The sequence below is a fragment of the Ascidiella aspersa genome, chromosome 1 (genome assembly GCF_963924565.1).
Source record: "Ascidiella aspersa chromosome 1, kaAscAspe10.2, whole genome shotgun sequence".
Classification (NCBI taxonomy): domain Eukaryota; kingdom Metazoa; phylum Chordata; class Ascidiacea; order Phlebobranchia; family Ascidiidae; genus Ascidiella; species Ascidiella aspersa.
The window spans coordinates 34,003,850-34,015,105 of NC_139447.1; the positions used below are offsets into that span (position 1 = coordinate 34,003,850).

General features: G+C 37.2%; 1 protein-coding gene across 1 annotated transcript; it reads right to left on the bottom strand.

Annotated features, from left to right (window-relative positions):
* Window positions 1-1,403: 1,403 nt before the first annotated feature.
* Window positions 1,404-7,175, bottom strand: LOC146169913 (ruvB-like 2). Its single transcript, XM_083391045.1, has 10 exons — window positions 6,993-7,175; window positions 6,204-6,374; window positions 5,704-5,802; window positions 5,155-5,261; window positions 4,459-4,676; window positions 3,920-4,012; window positions 3,474-3,594; window positions 2,869-2,974; window positions 2,320-2,463; window positions 1,404-1,669 (listed from the first exon to the last, which is right to left on the bottom strand). Exons 1-10 carry the CDS (start codon window positions 7,047-7,049, stop codon window positions 1,520-1,522), a joined length of 1,266 nt encoding a protein of 421 aa, XP_083247171.1. The 5' UTR covers window positions 7,050-7,175; the 3' UTR covers window positions 1,404-1,519.
* Window positions 7,176-11,256: the final 4,081 nt, after the last annotated feature.

Consider the following 11,256-nt stretch of genomic DNA (forward strand, 5'->3'; position numbering starts at 1 on the left):
GTTCCTGTAGAGCAGGGATTGCGAACCACTGACCCGCGACCACAGATTTTTAATGACCCGCTTGTCTCTCTAGAAATGTTAACAGTTAATTTCGGAAAATGGTGAATGCAAAAAACAATTCTTTGTTAGATAGCACTATACTGTTTAAATCAGGGCTGCCCAGTCTGTGGGTTGTGCAAAAGTGTTTAAGGGGTGATGGGTATAGGGCTGCATTAACTGCACTTCAACAAATGCGTACACTCGTGCAGAAAAGCAGATAACTAAAAGCATTTTAATTATCCCTGTTAAACGTAAATAGTGAAATCAGGAGCTCACAGACTAAAAATTGTGAATATCCTTGTTTAAACCATGCTGAAAAGCTTTCTGGTGAACTCCTGTAATTCAATAAAAAATGCTGCAATTGTTTAGGTTCTTAATGTTCGTCGAAGTCCGAATTTGAAAATCGTCCAAAAACCATGAATTGCCAACCCGAAAAATAACACTGAAAACGACTCAGCAGCAAAGTTTCGCATAAAATTAGCACTTAATTAAGTATATGACCCACTTGAGCATTTTGTAAGGATTAAGGTTGTGTTTGTAACCCGTGCGATGAAAAGGTTCGCCATCCCTGTACTATTTTTGCCAAGTGAAAGCAGACAGCTAGTGGATCTATGAAGCTGTAGCCTCTTCAAATCATATATTGTTGTTAGCTTTTCCTTTCTTTTCTCGTCTGGACAGGGATAATTTTATAAACGGTTCTACGAATTGCCGTCAGTCTTTCAGCTAGATGGGCGTTATAGCTCTCCTAAGACCATACACGGTTATTTAATTGCTGCATGGTTGAGCCCGAGCTTATTTTGTTATTGTTTTGACTTCTCTAAGCCCATAATTTATCTACAAGCATGAGTCACTCTGTACGTCTGTCTAGCGTTAGCGATAACTGCCAAGCCATATTCCTGTTCCATCTTCTCGTGCCTGCTAATATATATTTTACTCCGTCTCTTTAAGAGAGATCACTTGTTCTCTCGTGGTCTCCTCGCTTTCTTTCTGTCAATAAACCAAACAAGCTTACCGTACAACCAGTAGCCGGCAATACATTATAAGGTGCTCTTTCGGTACTACGTATGAAAATAGGTTGTTCAGATATTTCGAGGCTGGAACTTCCTTTTTATTACAGTAGCTGATCAAATGAATTCCTCTCCCACAACATTTTAAAAATTGCCATGATATTAAAAAAAAATGTTTTACCATTGTTGGTTTATTTTCTTGCTACACACCTAATAAACAATGCTTAGTTTTCTACCTGCAAATCAAAATCTGCAGTATTTTCGTGGGAAAAGGGTAGTTGAGCGCTAGATGTGCATGGCTAAACCTGAACTGGCATACAATAAACCTCTAAAGATAAAATCACGCAATTATTTTTTCTAAAAAAGCGAGGAAACTGTTTTTATTTAGGAAAACCGAGCGTACAGTTCTCGGTGAAAACGCCAAAACGTTATGTACAGTGACAAGTGTGATGCTGTGTGTGCGGATGACGTCATTAGGACACCTCCATCTTGGCCGCGTCACCGGACGCCTTTTCGCTGAACATGAACTCTTCCTGGTATTCTTTCAGGAAGGTTGTGGAGCGCGATTCGTCGATGAAGAGGGAATAGACTCTCTTGATGTCGTCCACCGAAACCTCGGTGCCCTGCGAATAGGTGGAAGCTTTGTTAATTATGAGAAATAGGCCGAGACTCTTTAGGGGTAAGGAATCTCCCACAGACATATATCAAAGAATTTCACAGAAATAAACAAGGGTCCGGTGAGGCATCCAAAAATCATTCGAATTAAGAAACTGATGATGCCTTAAGGCGAAATATATAAATGTTAATAACAAATCATGTTGCGTCATAAAGGATGTCTGATGATATCGGACTGAAGCGGATACCCGATACCATTTGGATGTATCTGAACTCGTCCGATACTGTGGTGGTATAAGGTGTCGATACTAAATTAATATAGATATTTTAACCATGATTTACCATCGAATGCAGATGCAGCAATTTCCACCTTAGGTTAACAACTGATTGTAATTAAACTTCTTCACCCACCGCAAAGACCTAAAAACCCTAAACAAACTATGAAAAACTATAAAAAACTATCTTTGGACGTTTTAATTTAATCTATTTTGTTTGTTCAAGCGTAATAATAATGTCATTAGTATCGGGCATCGGATTAAAATTTTAAATTTTGGACATCCCTAGTTTGTATGATGAACAGAATTTCTTATTCCCGCTGCAATATAAAATACAACACAGACCATTTTTCGCTTGTAGTACACTGCAGGCTTTGTCTCACCTTTCTTTTCCTGCACACCAAGTTGGAAGCGGTGATGAGTTGGATGGAGTAGCGCAGCGAGGTTTCCATGCCGATGCGAGTGAGAACAGTGAGAGCTTGTTCGTCGATCTCAACATCTTCCTCCTCACAACGGATTTGGAGGATCTGGAAAATTCAACGGTGTGAGCATCACTGATTTTGGAGGATAGGACGACATGCAGGTGATGAAAGCGGTATTTTTCACAAAAGGTACTTTTCATGACCACTGTTTGTAAAATGAAATATTATTGACTGTTCGATGGGAAATAAGTGGTTAATTGAGGCTATTTCGCAAACATTACTGTGGAGGCGGAGTCGGATATGCATTTTTTTACAACTGTATTCAGTCGTGCCCCATCTATAAACTTTGTGAACTTTCAAAGCTCTGTACATATATTGTAACCAAAACTATTTGTAATGCATGTGCCAATGTGCCATACACAGTTTTGAAAATTCACGCCTAGCTAATAATTTTTTTTCAATCGAAGTTTATTGGTGATATAATATGATTTGAACCAAGACATCTCTTGCCTGTTTAGTTTCCTTCTCAGAGTACGGTGTCGTTGCGATAATAAGGAGTCGATCAAGCAGATCAATCGGGATTCCGTGCGGGCTCATGTAGTTGGTGCCGCGAATCCTGGAGGAAAAAATGTCAACATGACAGTTTACATTGACCCTACAATCTTGTTTAAGGCTGCGAATATTGATAATTGCTTTGGAGAAATGTATATCATCAACTAGGGATGTCCGTCCCTTGCCAATTTTTTTCCGATACCGATATTTTATGCAAAAAGTAGAGCGATCTAATCCGATACCCAATGGCGTCATTACCATCAAACAATAAAATATTTAAAAGACAATTTTTCTAGATTTTTGGACCAAAATTTGCTTTAACGTTGAGAAGTTTAGTTATATCCAGTTGCTAACTTATCATATTAAGATTAAATTAACTTTCAAGGTAGAATCATTGTGTTGGATCGCAAATTTAAGATAAAATTTATTTTTACCGCCACCAACCTAGTATCGAACGAGTACCGCTACTACCACTCGTATCGGCTCCGATTCGATATTATCGACATCCCTACTACTAGCACAAATACCTATTCGATGAAGCCATAGCCTGCTGTTAAACTTACTTGGTTATTCCCCTGTTGGTTGCCATTATAACGACGGGTGCCATGTCACTTTCAAGCAGGCGATTGAGGAAGGAGAAACATTCAATATCGAGCATGTGGACTTCGTCAATGAACAATACGCCTGCAATTAAAATAGTTTTTTAATACATGTATGTGTTTCTCAAGTATAGGCTGGACTGTTGTTTGATTTTTTGGGGGCGCCGACTGCGGTAGTTTTATATGATCAGATTTCATTTCGAGATCGATTCGAACAATAATTTCTCCAATACTTGAGTAAAGAATTACGAAGACATAGATCATATTAATTAAATTATAAAAACAAAAAGGTCAGTGTGAAGAGAATTAGGTTCGCGGTTGTATTTACGCTTTGCTTTTTGGGTCGCCGCGAAAAATGTTCAAGATACACTGATGTATGGCATCTGTTAATTAGTTGAAACTTTGTTTACCTGGAATGATTTCGGCCTTTCCTTCTTCTCTCCACTCGGAAACTTTCGAGTTGATCTGTTCTCTCACTTCACTTTTGATTTCACCAGTGTCACCTGTAAAGTATAGGGGAAAAATGCAGAAAATACACAAAGAAGTGGCTCCACTAAAATTTACTATTTGTCATTCAAATGGAACTTATGAGAGGTACTTGCTAAATATGACAAATCCGCATACATCTGGTGCTAACTTGTCAAAATGAAAATATTTAAGGAAAAAAAAAAGATTTTGTCCTAGTATTTCAAATGAATGGCAATAATAAGAAGATACAGCAACAGCATGATTTTACTCATTGTACATTTGAACAACGAGCGTCCGATGTTATGACATTTACCCTGAACAAGGCGACTTGAATAGATTACCGAAACGTTGGTTAGCAATAACAGAAGGAGCTATGTTTTGATTAATACTACGCCTGACAGCAACAGTTCACACACAGAAACAGTATTCTAGTGAGGGCTTTTTTAACTCGCTAAGCTCTTCAGTCTTTGTAAAGCCTTACCAGAAAAGAGAGCGAGGAATCCTTGTGTCCTGCTGTTGATGACGTCGATCTCATGAAGCGTGACGGTGTGTACGACCTCCTTGCGCTTCTGCAGTTCTCCTTCGGGACACTGGACGAAGCGGGTCTGTGCGTCTGTTGCGTCATAATCGCGAGCCCTCGTGAAGGAGCGACCGAGCTTGGCGATTTTTCCGGTTGCTTTGTCGATGGTGATAATGTCACTGCAAATTACTATTCATTTAGAAAGGCTGGCCTTTTTCAATGGGAAAAGTAATGTGTATTTATAAGCGTAAGATTGTCATTTGAGGTCATACTGGTGTATGATTGATAACGTTACAGTGGTCACAAAATATTTTTTCGGTGTTTCATTGCAACTATTAATTTAAATCAGCCGAGTGGCAAGTACTAATATTAAATTGTTAGGCGTTATCAGACCTAATGGCAGACCAATATTGATTTGCCAAATTCTTGCCAATTATTGAGTAAATTGCTAACGATACACGCTTGTGCAACTACAAAAACTAGTAAACCAGGCCCACGAATTCAATATTTTGGTAAACAATTCGGGCCAACCAAACAAAGCAAAATACAAAGGGGGGTTTAATCATTTATGAAAACCAACCAATCCATTTAGTTTGGCTATTTATAAACACCCAGAGGCCATAATCCACATTTATTATTGCATTAAATAATGTTTACCCGGCCTGGATCTTTTCCTTGGTGATCTGTTCAATCATCTTCTGTCCAAGATCAAAAATTGTTTCCATGTCTGTCGTTTTCAATGTCAGTTTGCCAACTTTGGCCCCCTATGAAAGCACAGGATAATTAATGTTGTTTGTTCAAAAAAATGGTCTCTTTGGCCCAATACAACCTCCTGTTTTATTAGGACTGACATGTGGTTCTACAGATACCATTAGGCTTATGTATACAAATGTTTATTACAGCGAAAATAAATATAAGAATGTTCCCAGACTGTCAGTTTTAAATTCACATTGGTCCTTTTAATGTTGAAAAAATAGAATATAACTTATAGCAGCCGCGATAATATGAACCTTGCATTATTTCACCTAACATCTTGCAGAAGACATATCCCCACACCACCGGCACCACTTATGTTAGATGTGCCCTACAAAGATATCTAGTAACAAGACTGCTGTACAGAGATGTTACAAACTTAAAGCCAATGCACAACATGTTCTTAGATATTTGTTGGGTTTATTACTTCACTGATTTGTTGGTTCTACTTACCGTTCCAGTGGCTGGTCTTTCCACGCTTACTTCAACCACCTCCCCTTCAATCATTTCTGTTTCTTCTTTAATTCTTACTCCGATTGACTTTCTGAAAGACTACAATATAGAATACAGTTACAGATATGCAGTTGTTAAACCAACAGTTGGTATTTTTCTACACTTTGGCAAATTGGCAGAATGACAAGAGATAAATAATTTATTGCTTCAGGATATTTTGTGACTTTAGTTGGTTAATAATTTTATGATAGATTTTATCGATTTTTTGGATTAGTTTATATTAGTTTTTTTTTGGTAATTTTGAATTATAGATTAAAGAATGCAGTTGCTTATATTTGGTAAACTGGCAGCGTGAGTTTGCTACATTCTACAAATAGGACAGGATGATATATTTTCAATAGTTCAATGTTGTTTCTAAGTATTTTTATTTAGTATTTCAAAGTTTTTACTGTTTTTCAAACTTGTAATGTAGCAATAGGAAAGGTTGGCATATGACTTACCTGTGTCAGTGCTTCAGTCTTACTCATTTCCAGGGAAAATATTTCGCTTCCAGCCATGGCTTGAAACGGGGCGTCTCGGCTCATTGCTTGGGACATCCCCATAGCAATGGCCGTCTTTCCAGTTCCTGGTTGGCCTGCGATTAGGACGGCTCGACCAGCTATCTTCCCCTCCTTTAAAAATAAACACAACTGTTAAAGTACAACCAGGACCAGTCTGGCTTACACAGTACTTGAGGCCCTACATTTTTTTAAGAATAATGCACACTTGAATTAAGATGTGCACCAAAAATTTGTGTCTACAATATTACACCTAATGGTTTATAAACATATATATTTACTTAACAGGATATGTGTACTTTTTGTTCTAATAACAGTACGTTAGCTCACAACAACGCCCGAAAAGTATGACAAATCTAAAAATGGGGGCTATCGATTGCAACAAAAGGTCAAAAGTGCACCGATGTATTGACCAGTTGGAAAAATGGATATGTAATCTCCTTTAGTTTTAGGTTTATTCTGTTGAAAAAAACATGCTTGTCGCTGCACTTGTCAACATTTTACATAAAACCAAACACACCAAAGTATTGCTTTTTAAGCTACAGGTAGAAAATTAAACTCAAAATTACTAAGCATATAGAACAACAAATCGTTTTACAGATTTGTTTTTTTTGGATGTAAACATTTTACATTTTTTGGTGTATAAAAGTTCAATGGAAATTTTGGAGAAACAGCAACCGTATAATTAGAAGTTTAATTTTCCAAAATCACAAAAAAGTGATCTTTTATCACCTTGATCATTTCAAGTATAACACCAGCAGCCCTTCTTGCTGCAAGCTGTCCAACCATTCCTTGAGAAACATTGCGAGGTTCCAAATCATCATTTAAACCCAGGCCACGGACGTGGGAATGCGCTCCGATTCTTTCTAAACGTGTCACTTCCCTCACTTCTTGCACTTTGTTTGCAGTGGAAGACTGTTATTCAACAAAATGTTAAAGCAGTTGGTTTCTATGCAAAACCATTAGCAACAGACGTATAGGTGTTTTTTAGTTCACATCATATGATTATGAATTAATTTAAAACTAGCAAAAATCAACTTTCACCACTGGCACCACGCACATTATTCGGGTTAGGGTGGGTCAAGTATTATTATTAAATATTGAATATAATAATACTTGACCCACCCACACCCAAACGCTAAATCGCACCCTAACGCCGAACCCAAATATATTGCGGGTTGATTGAATAATTGTGGTAGGATTCTAGACCACCGCCCTTGCATGTTTTAAGTACTGTTAAATGGGTATAAAAGAATAAAACTCACCGCCATAATTCCAAAAAATTTTAGAAAAACAAAGCGTAATCCAGAACTTTCGAAAACTCTTGAGAAATCAAATCAACGGAAAACAAATTTGTTCATGTGCGTTCAAGATTTTAAACACACATTGTTTCGCGTGTATTTTGAATTCGATTTCTATGATCTGGTAGCTTTCTACGAACCGATAAAATATGGAAAGCCAAAGCCGCAAAAATACCACTTTATGGATTTCAATGAAAAGTATTTATTAGGCAAAGGCGCATTCTAATGGTATAACGTTGATTCACATTATATTGAAACGTTGTTTTTTTACAGCCAGTAGCCACTCAAATAATGTCTGGTTAAACCAGTGGTTCTCAACCGGGGTGCCGTTTTTACCGCTCAAGGGTGCCGAGAAATATTTTAAATTGTTTAAGATTTCAAATTTTGCTCTATTGGTAATCCTCTTGATACAATTTTTGTGTACGTAGAAGTGCCAAAAACTAAAAAGGTTTTTTAAACCTTGTTGCACAGTTAATGTGCTGTTTCAATCTCGGCAAAGGCGCATTCTAACGGTATAACGTTGATTCACATATCAATTTTTTAAATGAAATAGAAACATTGCATTTCATTTTGCAACTTATGATTCAAACACTTGGCGATTTAGTTCTCTATTTTCTATTTCACATAGCTACCTTTTGATTGTAATGCCTATACTTTGCAATCTATTTGTCCAGTTTGTAATTACTAATTACCTAAACAAATTTTATTTACAACGTTCAGACATGTAATAGCAAGACAGCTTTTGAAACAGCAACTCTAAAAATAAAAAATAATAAATCCTTGTTTAAGATATATTACAGGGGTGGGCAAATGTATTCAATGGAAGAGCCATTTGCAGAAAATACAAGCACCAAAGAGCCTCAAAATTATTTCAATACATAAACGGTAAATAATGCAAGGCCAGTCGCAATAATAACAGAATTGTTATAATTCATAACACAACGGTAATTATTAACACAATAATAACGGTAATAGCAAAATAACACGCACAATATTTACTAATATCAGTCTTTTGTTAACTAACTATTCGGACTCTATGCTCAGTTTAACGTCATAAACGAAATGCTTAAACGAAATGCAGCCGAGTAAATTAGCATAAAGCAGATGCCACTTACAAGTATATCAGCGTCAGTTAGCGTGCGTCAGTTAGCGTACGCAAGTCGAAACAGTGTTCCGACAACAAAATACGAAAGAAAAATAAATCTGCCATACTACGAAATATTGCAAAATAACACAGTCGCCGTAGCACGTAAGGGCAAAAGTAATTTGACTGTCTGGTACAATAACTCTACAAAAGCGTATACTTCCTATACGAATCCCGCCGTACAGTATCGCTTAATCTAATTTAGTCGAGTCTTGACCTCCAAATTAAGAAGTGTGGTATTTCCTAATTTTCAAAAAATGTAAGTCAGTGAAATAATCCCAGATCCGTCTATTGTAAATAATGAAATGCCATTCCTTCATTTGCCGTTTTCCCACTACACCCCTAAAAAATGTTTTTGTCTCGCGTGGACCACAGTGGGCACAAATTTCAAAAAATGACGTCATAAATTTACGTCACAATACAAATAGAATTCATAAACCTGCTGATTTCGGTCCAAAAATGTGGAGGTGAAATGGACTTTTAATGCATCAGTGCAAAACCGTTATTATTTTGTTTTTTTGATAAATATATTACTTTTAAATGTACACTAATATTTCAATTAGGCCTTCATGGACCCCCTAAAACTATTTCACGGACCCCCAAGGAGTCCATGGACCCCACTTTAAGAATCCCTGCCCTAATCCAAGTCTAATTAACAACATATTTTTAACAGTTGACTGTATTGACAAACATAGCAAAGCGTCATATTATTCAAACTTTGCCGCCGTAAAATATGTTATACATTCACTAGCCCAGGGGTCGGCAACCTTTCGTACGCAGAGTGCCAGTTTATGAATAATGTCGTACACGGGTAGTTTTGACTGGTCTTACTCGACTCCCGAGTCCGACTCAGCAGCCCTGCTGTGATCTGACATCTAATTTTCGTATCTTTTTTGAAATATACTTCAATGCTTTTAAGCCGATACCTAGAAGTGTTAACTATCAGTTTCGTTTTAGTTGGTTTCTCAGTCGCACAAAAACACACGTGCTTACTTTTAATGTAGAACAGTGGTTCTCAACCTTAAAGTTTAGGATTTAAACGAGTTGTAGCCTACTTTTAAATAGTTGGACCCAACCCTTTTGCAGCATTGTGACATAAGATGAAGTCCAAAGTAGACCGTTAACTCTATGTTACATCACAATGCTGCAAATTACGGAACTGGCTAAGTTCTAAATTTGATGGACAAGCCGCCTTCAACATCTTGCTTTTTGCAATTGAGATATAAATTTGTAATATATATTTGGCGGACCGGCAGGAAAGTTGACGCGGTTGAGAACCACTGATTTAGAATGCCCTGCTTTAACGTAGTAAACGTTACGCCAAATTTGGGGCATTGTGACGTAATATGAACTGTTGGTAAACAACAACTACGCCCACCAAATATAATATTAAATACAACACAGTTAAGACACTTATTTGTGACACGAACTGACAATGTGTGCAACCATTTAGTTAGCGCTAGTGTTAGTAATGTATTAGTAATGTTAATGATGTGGTAGTGATGTAATGGTTGCACTTTCTTACGGTGATATAACGTGAGCGTTAAATCATTTGGCGTGCCATGCAAAATCATCTTGCGTGCCACAAGTGGCACGCGTGCCAGGGGTTGCCGACCCCTGCACTAGCCTATAGTTATAGAGCCACTCACTGAGATGGTACATCAAGTTTACCACATTTACCGCTAGATCGCGACAGAGAAGTGGTCTGACGTCCATTGATTATATTGAAACGTTGTTTTTTTTACAGCCAGTAGCCACTTAAATAATGTCTGGTTAAACCAGTGGTTCTCAACCGGGGTGCCGTTTTCATTGTTCAAGGGTGCCAAGAGATATTTTTAAATCTTTAGAAATCCAATTCTTTGCTGTTGGGAAGCTTCTTAATACAATTTTTGTGTACGTTAGAAGTGCCATAAACTAAAAAGGTTTTGTAAACCTTGTCGTACAGTTAATGTGCTGTTTTAATCTCGTTTATTGTAACGCTACGGTACAGTTAACCACTTAAACTTTATAATTATTATAGTAAACCCTTTATAATTTCTATAGGGTGCCGCAAGCCAAAAAAAGTTTGAGAACCGCTGGGTTAAACCCTGAAATGTAGGCTATTTAGCTTTGTCCCAATACCATTCTCCACCTAACTTTGATACCATTAAACAAGGATGGCCGACACTGTTTAAATGCAAAAGTAGGTTGAAAAAAAAATATGAAATCGAATCTGTATTAAGCGAAGTCCGTAACTTGAAATTATACCTTTGGACTGATAACGCTCGAGGCCAATTGTTTCCAACCTTTTTATGGTTTACGGCACATCTCAGAATTCATAATTAGATTCCTTCGCCCCTAGTAAAATTTTCAAAGTTGTTTACTATCGTCACAATAATCGGAACTGAACAACACAATCAGCTTAAAAAAATGTAGTAAAATATAATTTGGGTATTTGCACTCTAACTATATGTACACAAAGAAGAAAAAAGATCCCGAATACAGATCGGCACATTCGAGCATTCAAAATGTCACCTAGAATGGAACTCAATGCTTTCGTCGAAAGAAGTTA

Excerpts from the sequence above, each read along its gene's own strand:
- LOC146169913 (XM_083391045.1), bottom strand. The coding sequence starts at position 7,049 with ATGGTTGGACAGCTTGCAGCAAGAAGGGCTGCTGGTGTTATACTTGAA. Across the intron at positions 4,013-4,458 it reads ATTCCTCGCTCTCTTTTCTG|GTGACACTGGTGAAATCAAA; the intron begins GTAAGGCTTTAC and ends TATACTTTACAG. Across the intron at positions 3,595-3,919 it reads AAAGGCCGAAATCATTCCAG|GCGTATTGTTCATTGACGAA; the intron begins GTAAACAAAGTT and ends TTTTAATTGCAG.